At 42.6% G+C, this 18,264-nt stretch overlaps 1 protein-coding gene across 5 annotated transcripts in view; it reads right to left on the bottom strand.

Annotated features, from left to right (window-relative positions):
* Positions 1 to 18,264, bottom strand: part of STARD13 (StAR related lipid transfer domain containing 13) — a 314,786-nt gene that overhangs the window by 26,320 nt on the left and 270,202 nt on the right. For 4 of the 5 annotated variants that reach the window (XM_014965999.1, XM_014965998.1, XM_014966001.1 and 1 more), the window contains 3 exons: positions 11,523 to 11,594; positions 9,416 to 9,497; positions 2,048 to 2,111 (listed from right to left, as the gene is read on the bottom strand). In XM_014965999.1, coding sequence (XP_014821485.1) covers positions 2,048 to 2,111; positions 9,416 to 9,497; positions 11,523 to 11,594 — 218 coding nt within the window. Of the gene's footprint in view, positions 1 to 2,047; positions 2,112 to 9,415; positions 9,498 to 11,522; positions 11,595 to 16,637; positions 16,646 to 18,264 lie in introns of those variants that run through there. The other variant, XM_014966003.1, reaches the window with a different exon arrangement.

The following is an 18,264-nucleotide window of genomic DNA, read 5'->3' as shown; positions in this document are numbered from 1 at the left end:
TCCAAAGGCTAATCTCTGTCTGTCCAAATTGCTTACGGACATATTTGCAACACATACACAAGGATTTCTGTACGCACCTCAATGAAGCCAAGGGGGAGAGAGCAGCCCACAGCATGACTGTATGGGGTGGGAGAGCGGGTGGTGGGGGACACTCACCCCGTGCTGGCTTTCACAGTAACCTTGCCTGGCAGCTCGCTTGGCCGTATTTTGATAAATCACTCAAGCAGCTGCGCTAGCCCTGGGCAAACCTGTTATGCTAAACCCCCACAGCAAGCTGATTTTGCAGTTCATTGTTCAGATCACCACAGAGACTATTAGGAAAGACAGTATCTACAGTAAAAAAAAAAGTTTACTTGGTTCAGTGTTCAATTCCGGCCCCAATTTCCAGCTTTTACACTTGCATTTACATTTCCTTCTTTCAGCAGTCTCTCCTCCTTCTTCTCTCCCCCACATTCTCTTCTACTTTCACATGCTCTGTATCTGTTGTCCTAAATCTCCTTTGTCCCCTATTTCTCTATATTTTTCTATGCTCTGCTTCTCCCTGGCCTTGTGCGGGTATGGACTCAACTAGTTTGTGTCCCCCTGAAAGAGTACCAAGCAGGGCAGTCTCACTTCCATAGCAAATCAATGGTCATCAGCAAGAAGAGCAGCTGAGGGCTTCAATCCACTCAGAACAGGGAGGAGTGGCAGCAAAAATGAATAAAAGCAAAGATAATAAGAAAAACCTCCTTTTTTCAACCCAGCAGACATCTAAAGAAGCAAGCAAGCAAGCAAGCATACAAACCTCACACCAAAACCAAAATACTTGATGAGAGAAGGACAGGAGCTTCCAGAGGACAATCAGTGTTCCATCACCTTTATGTTGCTTTTTATAATTCTGTCTCTTGTGCAGCTCCAGTATCTCTGCTTGAACACAAGCACACAGGCGCATGGACGCAAACCAGACGCTGCTCCAAGCAGGTCAATGACACAATCGATCAAGTCCTATTTTGTTGAAGGACTCAGTCTCTTCCTACAGTCCTACCTGCTCAAATCATAAAGTTATCATGTGATCAGGGGATTTTACTGCTCCTTCTCTCAGATGTGATGTGGGTGTTCGATGTGAAAAGTGTTGGCACTCATCAAAGACAAGAAAAACCCATCAGGTCTGAAGCAGTGAAGAGAAGAGGTCCCTGCGGCTTCAGTGAATGGACAAAATGCAAGCTAAAGATGCTACATACACAGAGGAACAAGTGGGCATCTGCTGAAGACAGAATACCTAGACATGAAAACTATACTTTGTTCAAGCCCCCTCACAGAGAGAACAGAGTATGAATAGACTGAATCTGCAAAGACACCAAAAATGCAACTCTAGGAAGTAGCTTTTAAAAAGCATTAGACGCTCTACGGAAGGAAAAACAGACACCAAGATTTCTCAGAATCCACATTTACCACTGTACAGCACTGAAGGGCTCGGGGGAATTTGTGACCAGAAAATCAAACGTTCAACAGTTAACACTGGACATGTTACAAAACTCAAAATCAATAGGCAGTTTCTGCATTCCTCACCGAAACCCTTTAAGCTCAAGTAGTTCCCATGTTACACAGGAGCTTGTAAGAATGACAGAGTTTATTTCCATGGTCTTAACTGGGAATAAGTCAGTACAAGAAATAAAGAAAAGCTATTGTTTTCGTCTAAGCAGCTTCCACTTTTTGCAAGCAGGATTTTCCATTGTGTACTCACATGGCATTGGCAAACAAGCCAGCGTAACGAAACCGCACTGTTTTCACCCGTATATTTGCACATACGCAAAGTTTTAAGAACTGCATGTGCTCTTTTAACACACGTAGTATTGTTCCTGCTGTGTTAGTCAGAGGGTTTTTTTTATTTTATTTATAATTTCAAGATTCAGTAACTCACATTATCATGTGTCCAGATTATGCTGACACACATGTTCAAAGCCAAATACACTTAACTTACTTTAAAGACCTGACTTAAAGGCTAAATAGGGGAGGTCTTATCACAAAAGCCAGGGCAAAGCCAGCACACTTCATGAAGTTTCCTTACCTTTTTTCTTTGGAAGTTCACATCGAGTTTCATTGAGGCGCACTTGTTCAGTGTGTTCAGTCGTCTACAAGGCAAAGCAAATTCAGTAGATTAGCAGTCTCTGATTAAAGGGCATGACTTTTCATAAGTTCAAAAGCTTTTCTCTTATCTGCCTGTAGGGTGCCAACTGCATACAACAGGCTTCAGAAACGATACTGGCCGTATTATTCCAGGCTACGAGACCACTGTGTTAAAAGGGAATCTTAGCTTCCCATTACTTGATAGCTAGGTTTTATACATTGCTTTTTAATTCATAGACATTTAAGTACATAGCAAAGGAACTGGGTATAAACAAACACCTCTGATGCCGGGGAAATGACAAGAGAAGAAGGAGGTAAGTTGCCTTCTGCAGGACCGTAACATAATTGGGCTAAAATGGGGATTTCAAAGCATTGGTGAAAGACAAAAGAAAAAAATGCAGTTCCTCATTTAAGGCAGTTAGCACCTCCTTTAAAAAACTGACATAAAGAAGACCTTTGTAGCAGTTAGTTAAACGGTCCTCCACAGTCAATCATTCCTTTCCAATACTTGTGGATCTTACAGTGGGTTAACACACCCAGCGTGTAAAAAATCTAATATATTTGAAAAAATACTTCTAGTTATTTTTGACTGTGTTTGTAATCATGTTTTCAGGGACTCTGCAAGGCTTCTGCTCCTCAAACCCAAGGCTACCCCATGACGACAGTGGGTTGAAATGACAATCAGATAAAGATGGAAAGTCAATGTGCATGTGCCCATGTGCAGTAAGAGGATGAAAAACCATGCTCTTTCAATAGAGAACCTACCATGCTAATCATAATTGATTAGCTTTTATTTATACTTAAAGGTCCTGATCCATGAAACTATCCATCTCCTGCAAGCAGAGGCTCAGAGTTAAATACAGTTGACTTTGAACATTTTCCAGATTTAGGGCTGAATTTCAAAATAAAGAGAGGCAGAGTGAGAGCTGTGTGCCTGCAACACTCTTCTGCAGGCTGCCTGCATCTCCTGAGCCTTTGCAGCAAGAGCTGCCCCTGTTGCTTCTGGGTCTCAGGAAGAGGCTGCAAACCTTCAGAACTGATAACATTTGAAATGTATGTGATAAGTTACAAGGACTCATGAAAAAAAAAGTATCACATCAATAATGTAATCTCTCACATAGCATAAGAACATTATGACATTAACATATTCCTCCCCGGGACTTCTAATATTAGAAATCCTCTCAAATTGCCACTGCTAATGAAGGACCAGCCCATCAACTGTGGATCTTCCTTAAAAAAAATTCCCTTGCAAAATATCACCTGCTCATATGTAGATAAAATACTCCTCCCTAACTCAAGCCAATAAACCTGTTATGCCATATCAGAAGAGTCCTGTGCTCACCATATTAATGTGAGTGTAATGCATGCAGAAGCACACCCTGCATGCATGATAGGAAACATTCTTGTAATAAATTTCAGGCTTTGTGGCTCTGTAGCTATATCTTCAGCCTGCTTCCCACAAACCCTCCTCCTCAGGAATTAAATCTATTATTGCAAAGCTCATCTTTTGCCCAAACATGGTATTTCTCAACCCAAAGTAGCATTTTCTTGAGACCCTGGGGATGAATAATGTTCAGCACTTCTTTTGAATGTAAAACATTTAAAATTGCATGTTGATACTGAATCCAAATATACAGAGGAACAGACATATTTTCAAAGGACTCCAACTCAACCTTCCTCTGAGAGGTGAACTGGGGGCTCAGCTTGGAGACCCTGCACAGGGAACAGGGCTCCATCCGTTCACTATGGTGCCATTTGCCTTCTAAAAACTGAGAAGCAAACCAGCATTTTGGGAGCAGGAAGCGAGGAAGCAACAGCCCTTTGCCCTGTTTGCATCCAGGTGCTTGTGGATGTGCCCAGCCAACAGCAGAAAGTGCCGTGATATTTCTATTGAAAAGGGCTGCTTCCTCAGCACAGAAAGGTGCACAAAGCACACGGTGAAACCAACTAAGACCATCCAAAGCCATCTTCTTCCCGCTAACGGCATTTGAGAGCAAGATCGTTTCAGCAGAGAACTGCGAGGTCAGCTCTATAAACGTGAGTATCGTTACTTAAACTGGAAGCTTGGGAAGCCACATCATTGTCCTGACTGCTTTCTAACCTGGCTTTGCTATGAAGAACTCATTTCATCAGAAACAAAACTACTTTTTACTGGGTGCCAGGTGCTCGACCTCAGGTTTTAAATTCACCCATCTACAAAACATCAGCATGCTTTCTGGGGCTCTTCCAGTGCTGTGGAAAGATTTGCCAGTGAAATTAGAGAACTAATGATGATATTTGTGAGCTTGCCTGGTACTAACAACTCCAATCAAAGCCAGTCTGTTTCAACTTCTTATGCCTTGCTGATGTGCCAGCAGTGGCAGAAAGCTTTTCTCATCTGCTTAAAGTCATTAGATGACTGACAGCCAAGTACTCAACAAATCTTTCAAAAAACCAAAAATAAAAGTATCTGGCAACAAAACGCTGTCACTTATGTCCCAGTAAAAGTGAGAGGAGTGCTACATTTTCCCATCACTGCTTAAAAACATGGGAGAAGACTGCCTGTTTGTAATGTTAACAAAACACAAAATCTGGACTTCAGAAAAGGCAGGAAAAAACACATTAAATACACGCAAGAGAAGTGGCTGTATAAAAACCAAATCATCTCGGATGCATTTGAGTGCTTGTCTGAAAAGCTCTGCAGTGTTCAGGGGAAGCCTGCAAAACATTTACTACAGCAAGGGCTTCACTGATTTTAATTTTATTTCTTCTCCAGGCCATCACAGGTAAACACTACCTCTATGGTTTAACACTTATGTCTATGGTGGAACATCATCTCTGTGTTACAAATGTCCTTTGATACAATTCTTCAACACCAGCAAAGTGATTGATGTGCCGAAACAGAGATGTCTGGTGGTATTGTAGATCCCCTAGAGTACCAAGCCTGGCCCTTCAGCTGCTGCAGGTGCTCTTGGGCGAGCCAGCCCATGCAGAAGTTTGAGATTATTTTAGGAGATCTGAGATGGCATTAGACATGCGTATTTAAGGCTCTGAATCCCAACCCCAGTGCTGTATTTAATAACCCTTATGATGGAAGCTTTTCAGAAGCAGGAAATCTCTGACTTTAGCATCCTGTACAGCACTAAGCAGTGTTTATAAATAAATGCAAGCTTGTAGCAACGCAGGGTCTGATTAGCTGAATAGCCTCATGGGTGACCTGTTGTCCTGTTTGAAGAGCCATCCAGAAAATGGGAAAAAACTTTAAAGCAACACGGAGCTCCATGCGTTCCCCTGGACCTGTTCTGCAGCTGCTTCCAAGCAGGTGGTGGGGAACGCAGCCAGGGGCACCAACTGGTTCTGCTGGAGGAGGTACCATGGGGAGGGTTAGTGTGAATGGCACAGCATCTCCAAGCTATGCAGATCTGCAAATGTCCTCTTATGGATTATAGACTGTAAGAGGACGAGGCAAACACATTGTATGGTTCTGTAAATTCCTGACCAAGGGAAATGATGACCCTATTTATTTGTTTTATCATTATTCCTAGCCAAGTTTAGGTGCTGCATACACTTATCTCTAGCTGGCTATCTTCTGGTCCTGTGGAATTTGGGAAGAGGCCATTCAGCTCCTCATGCTGCTCTCTGCTGAGGTCTGAAGGCTGAACAAAGCTCCTCCTAGTACCAGCAGGGCTGGTGTGTGAAGCTGGCACTGGCATGTCCCTGCTCCACCAGTTTTGTACATGAAGAGAATATACTATTTTCCAGTCCTATCACTTTTTGGTCAAGGCTGCAACTGAGTGAGTTACCTTACAGGCTACACACCCCCACAAGCTGGATCAGCTCTCCCTGACATCAGCAGAAGCTGCTCTACTGACTTCAAAGCAGGACTTTCCGTATGGCACGTGGAGAGCTGGTCTTCTCTCCTAACGGCACCTAGAGCAATGTAACTCAGCAGACAGAACTCATGATACAATCACTTCAAAACTCTAATAGCTGGATGTCCCATGTACAGTGACCTTCAGATTATTTACAAGCTATCTAAGAGATACTAGCTATGGAAAAAAGAGACTGCTGGCTGCTTGGCACAGTTCAAATTTTAAGAGCTTGATTTAGGACCTATGTATCAGATCGTTACATCCTTGTTCTTTATGATCTTAGTCACTGTATTTACGTGAATACAGAAAGTACAACATGGCTCAGCTTTTCCTTCTCACCCTCTTATCACAGCAGCCACAAAAGTTCCCAGAGCAGAGTTGGTTGCTGCTATTTTGGTAACGACACAGAGATCCAACTATAAAATTTTCATGCCCAATTATTATTTTGGCAGGCTGACAGCGTTCGCCTGCAGATTGCATAGCAATTTTCTATTGTTCGTTACTCAATAAAATCTGAGTGGAATCTCTTGATAGATACGCCTCTAACCCAAAGGCCTCAAATTTGGTCTTTACTCTGCCAAATTTTCAAATGATATTATAAACAGCAGGAGTGTTAGAATATCTCCAAAAGGTCACTGAAATCCTTTACAACAGGGAGTCTTGGGCTTTCTGACTAAAATACTACCAGCTGCCTTAACAAAAGTTCCTCTGCAGTTGTACCTCATGTTGTCTTGTGTACTGCAATGCCATAAGAAGACTGATTGTAAAATGAGGTTAAGAGGCTGATTTCAATCCACGAGAGCAGAGAAATTCACTGTTTATGCTAGAACCATTACCATTCAGAGCTAAAACTCTGCTCAAACTGATTATCCACTCTGGCATTCCAGCTTTAAAATTACCCTCCAAATAAAAATGAAAACCCCATTTTGTTCAGTAATATGGGCTGAACGCACTATTACTCAGTGTGAAGGCTTGGTCATGCACGGCTTCAAGAGCACTTTTGGGTGTTTGAAGAATGGAAGTTTGGCTCCCAACCTGGGAATCGGTCCATACAGAAAAAATAACCAGCCTTTTTTTCACTTTTTATTTCATAAAAGCACATCACAGCCTGTGGCTCTCGTATGATGTACTGGCATGCACCTTGTAGTAGCATCACCACAGAGGAAAGCAAGGGTAGAAAACCAGCCGCAGTGGTCAGCTGGGCTGTGAGGATTTCCAGTGCACTGGAAAACTTGGAAGATGTTGGTTTGATAGTTACTACAGCAACAAAGCTGGTACTGGGGGCAGCAGCTGGCACTGCTTACTGTTTCTGATGAACCTGAATCTTGACATTTGGCACAATCGCTATTTATGGGTCTCTCTCAGACAAAAGTTTGGACCTGCTGACTTACAGCAAATCAAATGTCTGCAATCTGAAAACACAACCTGTACATAATACTTGTATCTCTACCTGGATAGTATATGAAGTGTTAATTCTTTTTTTACATCTAAACTTTTTAAAAACTCCCAACAAAAATTCAAGTTAACAGGTGGTGTTTTCTGAATAAAATCATTGCAGGAAAATTTACTAGACAGTCATAAGCACCTTTGTCTTTGAATAAAATAGTTTGGAAAGATCCAACGTACTACAGGTCTCAGCAGTATCACTTGATTTAGGCTAATATAATGTATTATGTCACATAAGTGCACCTCTCCAGCTGCTAGTTTATTTTCCAAAACCTCATCCTTTAATAAAAGAGATAAAAAAAAACCCAATCTCTAGCTGTTCAGCTCACAAAGAAATCTGCATAAATATATCAATCTACTGTCATTGTTGTAAGTCTTTCTGGGAGTCTACAGAGAGGCTGGAGGAACAAGAGGGGAGCTGTTCCCATTTAGTTCTGCAGGTTTTGGATGCCTGGTGACCATAATTGAAGTACTAACATTGCTAATTACTTCAGAGAAGACAGACCAGAGAAAGTCACAGAGCTATGCAATGACTACACCTCACTGTTTGCTCTCATGATAAAGGGACAGGGACGGACATCATACTAGCATTTTTGGATGGTCTTTCAACTGGGCAGGAGTGAGCAGAGGGGAAGAGATCTCAACCTCCTACCACTACCACTTTCCAGTTCCTGAACGACAGCAAAGTATGTCTTCCACTGTGCAAGACTGAAGCAAGGGGAAGCACCCACATGTAGGAAGAAGGTTTCTTAAGCATGGGCATAGCAATCCCTCCCACCAAGCTGTGCAGTGGATCATGTCTGCAGTTATTCTGCTCCCTGGCATCCTTGAGAGGAATCACTGAAGGATCCAAGTCTTTCCCACTGATTTTTACTACACAGAGAAAGAGAATATTCTGTTCCCCATGACTATAATAGACAAAATGAGAAACAATAGGTCTGACTTGCAGCAAGGGAGTTTTGGGAGAGTACTCTGACAGCTATGCCCAGGAATAACCTGGATTCTCCAGGAAGGAGTGTATGGAGAGATGGACTAGATGAACTCTCTTCCAGCCCTGTCTTCTATGATTCTCAGAAAACCTCTCTGTGGTCCTCCACCACAGACTCATTAATCCCTGCAATGCACAGTATGATGTACAGTGGAACAGCATACATTCTCGGATGACTTTAGCCACAGTTGCAGAAGGGGAAATAGAGTTTTGTCCAATTATCTTGATGTTGGTGTTGTGAAAGTTTCCATAACATGTAATAAAGCCTACTTGGTTAGGGGCCAGATGCTCCTTTGTCCTTGCTGAAGAGGAGAGGAGCAGAACCCAGCTTGAGCTGAGCACAGGAGAAAGATGAGGGGAACAATGCCTCTGCAATGTGGTTTTGCAAAACTGCCACAGAATTGCTGCTTCTTGAGTCCTGGGGGACAGTGCTTGAGCAATGCAATACGGTACATTCATCCCAGGCAGAGTATAAAAAGCTAGATAAACAGCAAACACGAGCCCTTGGGGAGGAGCAAACCAGTCATTAGTTGTAGCAGTTGTAGTACTGTGGTGTTCTGGTCCCACTTCTGTTACTGGTGCCAAAAGGAGAGTACCAAGGGAATCAGGGCAGCATGAAAACCACGCCTGCTGCCAGAGAAAGTACTTGCTGAATTCTGTCCAATGAAGTTTCATCTTTTCTGCTGTGCTTGGACATAAGAGCTATTCATGTGCAACCCAAACATGATTCCTTCATTTATTCAGGGTATGCTTGTACTACTGCTAGTGCTTTCTTAAAAGGCAGGTGTTTCAAATCCATTGGATTTGGGTCTTCTCAAATCATGTGATGTTTTCTATGAGTGTAGTGAGTCCTACTCCAGGATTTTCCATAAAAAAAATGAATTCAGAATGGCATCCTAGATATCATTGCTTAATTCATGTGGAGAAGCAAACATTTATGCTGCTGCTTCTGCTGCTAATCTAACAGTAACAAATCAGCTCATGTTTTTAAATTATCAGAAAAGAAACTTTAGGTGTTATTTACCTGCAAAGAGGTTCTACAAGGTCCTTGTCAAGAAAATCATGATCTTTCTTTACTGCAGCAATGTCAATGGGAAACTGGTAGTCTATAAAAGGAGACACAATATTAAAATGACTGCTTGCTATTCAAATGAAAACACATTGTCTACACCTAAAATGCTTTGCATGTGCTTGCTCACAGAAATCTAGTATCACCAGTTTCACTCTGGTTCCCGTTTCAGTTACTTTATTATTTTTTTTCTGTTAAAAGTATAGTTGAATGTCCTGTGCACCAAAGAGACAGCAAGATCATTTCATTTTGACTTTAATAAAATACTCAACTGCTAGCTGTTCTTTCTAGTGCCTAGCACAGATGAATGAGATCAGAGAATTACCAACACACTTTCTTTATCCACATGAGCAACAAGGTTCTCCATTCCCATTACAGTGACTTAATGAATTATTTGCTAGACAGACTTTTCCCATGAAATAGAAATGTTCTGTGCTTCTTGCTTTTAACACAACTCCCAATAACAACCATTTCAGACAAAGGGTTACTAGCGTAACAACAGAGACAAAAAAATAAGCTGAATTATAACTCCCAATATTAACTAAAAAAGCCAGACGAGTGTGCTGGAAGCTGACATTTGTAATGAAAAGTGACATGGCTGCAACACATTAGTGGGATCCATAACAGTGGGACGGGTTCCAGTGCTGTGGCTGCTCTCCAGGCTGCTCTGCCATGCTCAGGCACCCCAGCAGGACAGCAGGATGCAGGAACTACAGCCAGCAGTCTCAGACACTAGTGCTTAACACTGACATAATAGATGCCCATAAAAAGGACCTTGTTTTCCGAGACGCAGATTGTCTAGAGTGCATATTGACTTTATGGGAACTGTGGGAGCCCAGCACAGGTTGTGTTTTGGAGGGAACATCCCTTTGAGTTGGGCAGGCAGCGGGCTCTCCTTTCCATGGAAGAGTCAGTATCTGAGATACTCTGATTGCCAGGCAGACACAAAAGTGCTACTGGGCATCCAGAGACTGTGATAGACACACATCTATGTCAGCCTTGGCAGGCTTATTAGTCTTAGTTCCTTGCTGGGTTTGACAGACTGACTGGCTCCTGGGGAGCCATTTGAGCATCTCTGTATGGTGCTCCCAGTACCTAAGACCTGAGTGGTCTGTCAGGAGCCAGCACCTGAGCCTTCAGGGACCTCAGCTGGCCATCAGAAGCTGTAGAGGTGTCCTCACCCATCCCACGTGTGGGGATGGATGGTGTCCGAGCCGGCTCTCAGCGGAGCTGGCTCTGACCCACAAGGTTTCTTGGCCATCGCTCCATGTGTGGAGCCGTGCTGCCTCCAGACCCAACCTGACCCTGGAAGGCATCCAGCCACATTTGGCAGAGCTGCACTTCGGCTAATAAGCCCGAGTGGACCTGAGCTGGCTCTGTCTTTGGCAGAGAGAATATGCAGTTTGGGAAAAATGAGGATCAGCCACAGTTTCTCTCACTGAGCTATGGAGAGCAGGAAAAGCCCAGCCTCAGTTCTCAAACTGCTCCTGAACGCAGCAGCCGTGCAACCACTCGCCCTGCCCTCGGGGACACTGCTGCCCTGGGCAGGAACTTTATAGCTAGGAAGGGGACATGGCCATTTGCTTTGAGTTAACATCGAAATACTGGCTTTTCTTGCTTTGCAATTGTAAAATACAGCTCAGATTTTCCACCTTTGGTAACTTTGCAGAGTTTTCAATCTTATTTTCAGTAAGAGTAAATTTTTTCAGTGACTTTCAGTGCTTTCAATCTTATTTTTGACATAGTCCAGGAAGTTAAAAAAAAGGAGACCTATTATTTTGGGTTTTTTGTATTTGTTTTTTTTTTATTTATTATTATTTGTTTTTGTTAACCTTTGAGATTTACACAAAATACGTCCCTCTTTTTTTTCCCTTCCCATGGCTATAAGGGCAAAAACCTTACTTTTCTTTAGGCACTGGTATGACTCCAGCAGCTGAGGCTTTGTGAAACAGCCAGCCATGGCCATAACTCAGTCAAATGTAGAGTTGGCCGACGGCAAGCTCTCCTGGCAAGGGCCCAGTGCACTTTCAGTACTGCACAAAGAGGAGAAAAACCTACTTACTCTCATAGAACTGAGCATATTGGGGAAATCCAGCTGCACGTAACCAGTCACACGCTTCCTTTGCTTCAATTTCTAAACAAAAAGAGAAAAAAAAATCACACTTTGTTACATTGCATTAGAACTTTTTTTAATTATAAGGAAATAGCAGAGACTTGGTCTTATGCTTGCTGCTGTTTGTTGCTTAAAAGTGCTATCATCTATCTGAAGTATATTTTAGATCATCAGAAAATAAAATAGAGCCCCTTGAATAAATCCACCCGCTTCCACAGGATCCTACGGTTTGATGGGGATGAAGTATGAATCATATCCATGCAGCAGGAGAAGTTGCTCATCCAGGTTTTGGTCCTCATGTCCTACCTTCCCCTAAGGGTAAGTTGCTGGGGAGATGTGAAGACCAAGTGTGGAAATGGGGTGACAGGCAATATGCACTGGGTTTTCTCCTGTTCTGACACTTCTTGTGGAGAAAAATCCCATGTGAAAGCCACTGAAAGCTCTGCCAGGAAAATGCCAATGCAGGTCTCATGTTACTGACGGGACATTTGCACAGGTGGGATGCACCTTCCTACCTTTAGCCATTTGAACTCCATTATGTAGACTCTCTCCACAGTCAATAGAGAGACAATTAATTCCAAAGGGTGATTCATTTTACCTTAAAATAGTGTCTAAAATAGGTGGGATAAATCAACTACTGACAATGCTTTTCTCTTGTGGCTGCTAACAGAGGGATGATAAATAGCTACAGGTATGTCTGTGCAGTTAAATAAAATAGATACAGGCAGCAGCTTCAAGCACTGGACCCCGGACTGCTCACTCTTTAATTTTAATCCACTTCCAAGCTTGTTTTGGAGTGTTTCAATTATCTATCAAGATAAATCTTTTCTTGAGAAAGCTAGTACTAAGCAGTGAGGAGAGGAATCAGTCTGTGTCAGCTTGTCACTGCCTCTCCACTATTTAGAGGTATGGACACAGCTGATGCTGGACTAGGTTTCCCCTTTCAAACAGCTTTAATTGGGTAAAGTATATCCTACCCCCATGGAAGAGGTGGCGGAATCATCAGCTGGACGAGGGAATAGTACCTCTTTATTTTGGGGGTGACAGTAGGGAGAGGTGACCATGAAGGAATGGAAGAAAATCATGTTCAAGAGGGGGACTACGTAAGAACTAAAGCTTTTTTCCAAGGGAGAGACAGATTGACTCTATGCAATTACTAAAGCAGCAGTAAATAAATGTCAGCTCCACAAAACAGACGATAAATTTTGAAGTGTCTCCAGTGAAACAGACTGTGCGCTCCAGCAGTCACACATGTGGTTATGCACCCAACTTCTGAGATGACCGATGCATGTTGACAGTATGGTACCTCGATTTTTACCAAGCTCCATGGGCTCATTTTATGGAAAGCAGTGTGCCAGGTCCTGCTTTGCCCAGCACCCGCACTGCCTGCATGTGCAGCTGCTCCCAGAGCAACTGGAGGAACAACTGAAAATAGAGGTTCAACCAGACAAATGTGGGTTTCTGGGAAAACCTGGGCAACATCTCCTTGCTGCCCAGATCTAGATCAGGATCTACCACTTGAACAGTTTTGGTTTACAAGATCAAAGTCAAAACACGTATCCACACCTCTTACATTTGCAAAATGCTAAGGGATGGAGTGTGCAGGTGTTGAAGAAAGCAGACATTTTATTTTACTTATTATTCAACCTGAATGAACCAGTCAAGAGTTTTGGCATGTTTGTTGTTGTAAATGTAGGCAGCCATAATACAAAACCCTAAATATAAAACAAGCAATGGAAATGGGAAAAGAAAATCAGGCTCAGTTGCTCTTATGCATACAAAAAAAAATATTAAGTTGTAAATCTGTTTCTGTAAATCTGTTCTACTAAAATGCATTTTTATAGATAGGGGATGCTGGCGTGAATTTTTTCCCCATGTAATTCTGTTCAAATCACTCATTATACCCGCAGCCACTTTATCCACTGAAGCTCACTGTAAAATCTGCTTTGAATATACTCTGCAGTAAGTGACCCATACACCTTTCTGCTCCTCTAAACACTGAGCCGTGCCAGCAAAATTTGTTGCAGAAATCAAAATTCAGAATAGAAGGTCTATATATCAAAAGCCCAATTTCCCAAAGACGACCAGACAGCCAGTAACAGCTCTGCAACGGCTGCAATCATTAGCAGTGCTGAAAAGGATTTACCACCAGGTCTTCATTTGCTTTGACATTAGTTCATGTCAAGGCCAAAAAAAGGAGTATGAAAGTACATTCAGTTCCTAACACTGCACAAAAGAATGAGCAGCTTACATAAAACGTGGCTCTCACTACTGCACATCTGTGTGCTGAAAGCACATCTTTATTATGTTCCAGTGAGGCTGAATATTTTTATTAAATGCTTGGAAAAAAGACAAGTCTTTATACTTTTTTTTTCCTTTTGCTTAATTCAATCTCATGGAACACAGATGAATCTATCCCATTTCAAGATGTATTTTACAACTCAGAACAGCTGTATGTACATTCTAGCTTCATCTGTCCTGGAAGCACAACTAACAGAGGCTGTGGGTGACGGACAATGCTACCATTTAATGCTCTTATATGCTTATCATATTTCAATGTTTTTTGCAGTTGACTGTTCAGAGGAGCTTGCTGAGGAATCTTCCTGCAGCCCATGTGAGATCTGAAAAATCTCAGGTTGCAATGGGTAATTGCAGGGGATAAGCAAGGAAGTAAATCTCACCCACTGTTGGGTTGGTTGGCTGTTGGGTTTTTTGAGACTGTAACACACTGCAACCAGCCAAAAATGATTGATGGATTAACTACTGATTTCAAATCTTTGCCTATGTCTCCTCCATGAAGAAATCTATTGGAAGTATTTTCATTTTCTAAAGGATGATCTCAAACAAATTGATTTCCCCTCAAATAAGATTTGCTAAGTCAGCTTCCAGGATACTGGGTCTTGGACATGCATCAGTGTCCAGTTCCCTCCCTTATCTCTCTTTCCTTTTTGGCTTTATTCAGAGGACAGCAGGAGGGAAAAGTATAATGTGCTGCTGGCCCAGACAAAAATATTACTTTGCTCGTAGGAGTGTATTTCCACTGGCTAAAGGCACCTGTTCCAGCCGTTCCCCTCTTGGCCCCTCCTGCAGTTTGGGTGAAAAGGCACAGCCAAGGATGTACTCCTCAGCAGACACCAAAGGTGATTTCTATTATCTCACTCTGGGCATGTAACCCATGTTACAGTTCAGAATGCACTACAGATGCTTTCATTACTGGATATTGGAATGCTTAAAACATCATTTGAGATAGTTTAACCTTCTCTTTCTGTGCATATATTCTAATATTTGCTTTTTTGTTACTTGCTAGTTAAAAATCAGTGAAGACTTCTTTGAGAAGGGATGAATACAGCACCAAACAGATATTGCTGAAGCTGTCAGTGAAGGGTTGCAGAAATACTTTTGGCAGTATTGGTCCAGTTCTGTTCCCATGTCCAGGCTAACCCAGGGATCTCAACTAGCCTGCAGCAGCTCCACTGTCTTGGTGCAACCCTAAAGTACTGGGAAAACTACATGTGTTCACAGGTAGCACCAAGGCAGCTTGTCAACAGCACAGAGAAGGGCTATCATGCCGAGAAGAGTGATTTTAGAGAGGATGTGGCTTGTAGTTTTGAGCTCAAGGCTCTCAGGAGCCATAGCTCCTCTCAGAAGCACATGAGCCACCACTGACCCACAAACAGCATCTTGGTGTGACCAAAAGGCTGCTCACCCCAGCGCACCTGATGGTAGGTTTTTCCATATGCACTACTGCCCTGCTCTCCTGATGGAAAAAAAGTCAGGGATAATTTACCTATTGCTTTCCAATTGTTTGGGCAGCAGTTAATGTCAATCGTTAATTATTAAGGCTAGATAATAATTCAGTCAAAAATATTGACAAGCATCAGCATGTCTCAGAGTAGATGAATTCTCAGGGTTTTTTTATCAGTTTTTAACTGAAGCTTCACAGGAAACAAATTTCTCTTTTCCATTTCACTTTACTGCTAGTAGCAAGTTATAACTGAAATCCATACACACAAAGGCCCTCCAGCCACATTTCTGGGGAGCTCAGGGTGATGATCTCCTCATGGCCTCCATGTCCCCCTCATCTACCAGCTCTTCCCTGGAAGTATGTCCAAAGTCTCCTGCACACAGACGTTGCGGCTGACCTTTCTCATGTTTCACTCCAGAGGCCCTCCAGAAGTTGCCCCTGTGTCAACAAAACCTTTCGGTGCTGATATGCAAGCAGGGACTTAAAACCTTGTCACACACTTCTTTGATCAGCTAAGCCAACTTTTTTTTTTTTCTCCCCTATGGGTTTGTGTCTTAATCTTTCCTCCTACAGTACTCCCACTGTGTATTAAATTAAATGTTTATCAGAGACACAGATGCCCAAAGCACATATCGCACAGTAGAGATTGAAGTGCAAATCTCTGCTTTTTTTTAAATTTGTTTAGGATGTAAGTAAAGCGAAGTAAGGAGGAGAGGTTCACCCAGGAAACATGACAGATGTTCAGAGCACAGCTGGGACTTGGCTTTGAGTCCATCTCTAATGTGAAGCAGTTTTGAGCTTGTCTCCCGCAGACCATATGCGTGCTCTGGCTGTTCTGGGGCTGAAATGGAGATGCTTTCTTGCAGTCTTTCTTGCTCTCCCAACACTTTCTCTGACTCTTCATAAACTGCTTTGACAGTGCCCAACACCAGAGGAAGACTCCAACAGCCAGATGCCACCAAAGGGGACATCCTGCCCAGCCTACTCCACGCCGGCTGGCTCCTTCTCCTGCTTCCCCTTGTGCCACACCAGCTCCTGGCCAACCCGTCAGAGATCCAGCTCAACCCTCTAAGCTGGCAGAAAACTAACCTCCCAAACCAGAAATAGTCTGCTGGTGGATCTGACCCAGATCCTCTAAGGGTCCCGTTTAGTCCACATTAGCTGCATTTTAATGAGCCCAAGAAAACCAAACCATTGGGACAGTCCTTCCTCACATGAAAGAATGCTGGATACCTGTCTAAAAAGCTGTTTGGATAAAATTGCTCTATCAAGAGAAAATCATGAAAGCAAGTACATTTTCTAGCTTGGGAACTTATCACTGTCCACAGATATCAGTGCTAAGACCTAGATACTACAGTCCTTTCCCTTTCCTGTCTAGACATCAGCATTTCACCTTGTTTCTGCCTTCCTGCCACTCTGTCTCTTCTATGTTCTGTTTTGGCGTTTCTCCCTTTCTTTTAAACTGTATTTTTTTATTTAAGATTTAGATATCCCTGTGCACAACTCTGAAAGAAATAGCAACTAGAATAAATAAGGTACATAATTATCCCATCTATTGTGTTTATGTCAACTTTATGTGATAACCTTTATTATTCATCTGTCTGTAACAAATCACTGTTTATGCTCACTTTTTAACTTCCCCTCTGTTGCTTACCCCTTAAATCTAATTTACTAGACTTAAAATAAAATATCTGGGAGTGTTAGAGAAAATGAGTAATCAAATCATTGGAAAGGAGCGCTTTTTACTGTGCAGCTGCATCAGTGAGCTCCAGTGGCCATCCCAAGCCTGTCTGTTAGGAAGAAGAGGTCTCACTCTTGCAAGTGGCGTTTGGGAGTAGAGTAACAGCTTGGTTACAGCTCGCAGGCTTTGCAGGTGGTTAGTGTGGTGCTATGCTTCACATTAGTTTTTGCTCCTTGTTTTACTCTCCCTTAAGAGGAGGAAAACTGTTGGGATGACAGAGTTTGTAGTGCACCTTCCAGAATAACATCTACTTGGCATTTTAGGGTCAGCTTGAAGGCTCGGCTCGAAGGCTCAGCTCAACCCTGAGTTTAATAATACTCTTTAGTCTCAGGAGTTGCTGTGGACCTGTGTGAGAGGTGAACCAGAGAGTACTCCTGGGGAGAAAACACTGATCATGTCTTATACTCGAGGCATGCTCAAGGCAGCTGTAGACACCATGTGGGAGACCTTCAGCTTTGCCTCGCTGGTCTTGATGCATCCCTTGTGCCTCATACACAAGTCACGTCACCACCCTGATGTCTTCTCAGAAAAGCACTCACACGGGCAGATGGGATCTGTAGGAAAGTTCAGTTCAGGCTGAAGCTGTATGAGAACAGCTCTAACGTGTTTCAGCTTCTTCCTGCAGCCCAGTCTGAGATACTTCAATGGCAGCCATTACTCTCCTGCCACTGCATCTCATAATCGTTAGGATGCTTATCTTTGTAACTCTTATTCCACAGATGGAGATTTAAAGCACTTTGGAAGTACATAAGCAGATTAGAGATATGGTTGGGGAGAATTATGTGCCTGAATCCTTTAACCACCCATAAAAATATGACTATATCGCTCCCCAGTTACCAATACCCTCAGAAATCTGGTCTAGCCAGACCAAAGCCCAAATTTCTGATGCCTAAACCTATCACTCCATTGTCACTCAGCTACTACATAACACTAAATGCTGATAGACTTCCACTGAATGGCATTTGTGAAGCTACTTTGGAGCTAAGAAATTAGACTATAATAGGGTAAAGGTGCTAAATTGTAAAGAACAGGAAAATATTTGTAAATATGAGAGCTGACTTTCCAAGGTCACACAAGAAATTCACAGCAAAACAGAGTCTCACATGTATAGTTTGCAAGGAGCAGGTCAATACCTTAACTATTAGATTATCATCTCACTTCACTACCTCAAGCAGGTTGGTATAGATCATGGAAAATTACAAAAT

This window comes from Calidris pugnax, unplaced genomic scaffold (genome assembly GCF_001431845.1).
Source record: "Calidris pugnax isolate Ruff unplaced genomic scaffold, ASM143184v1 scaffold20, whole genome shotgun sequence".
NCBI lineage: Eukaryota > Metazoa > Chordata > Aves > Charadriiformes > Scolopacidae > Calidris > Calidris pugnax.
This window is presented reverse-complemented; position numbering and strand designations above follow the sequence as displayed.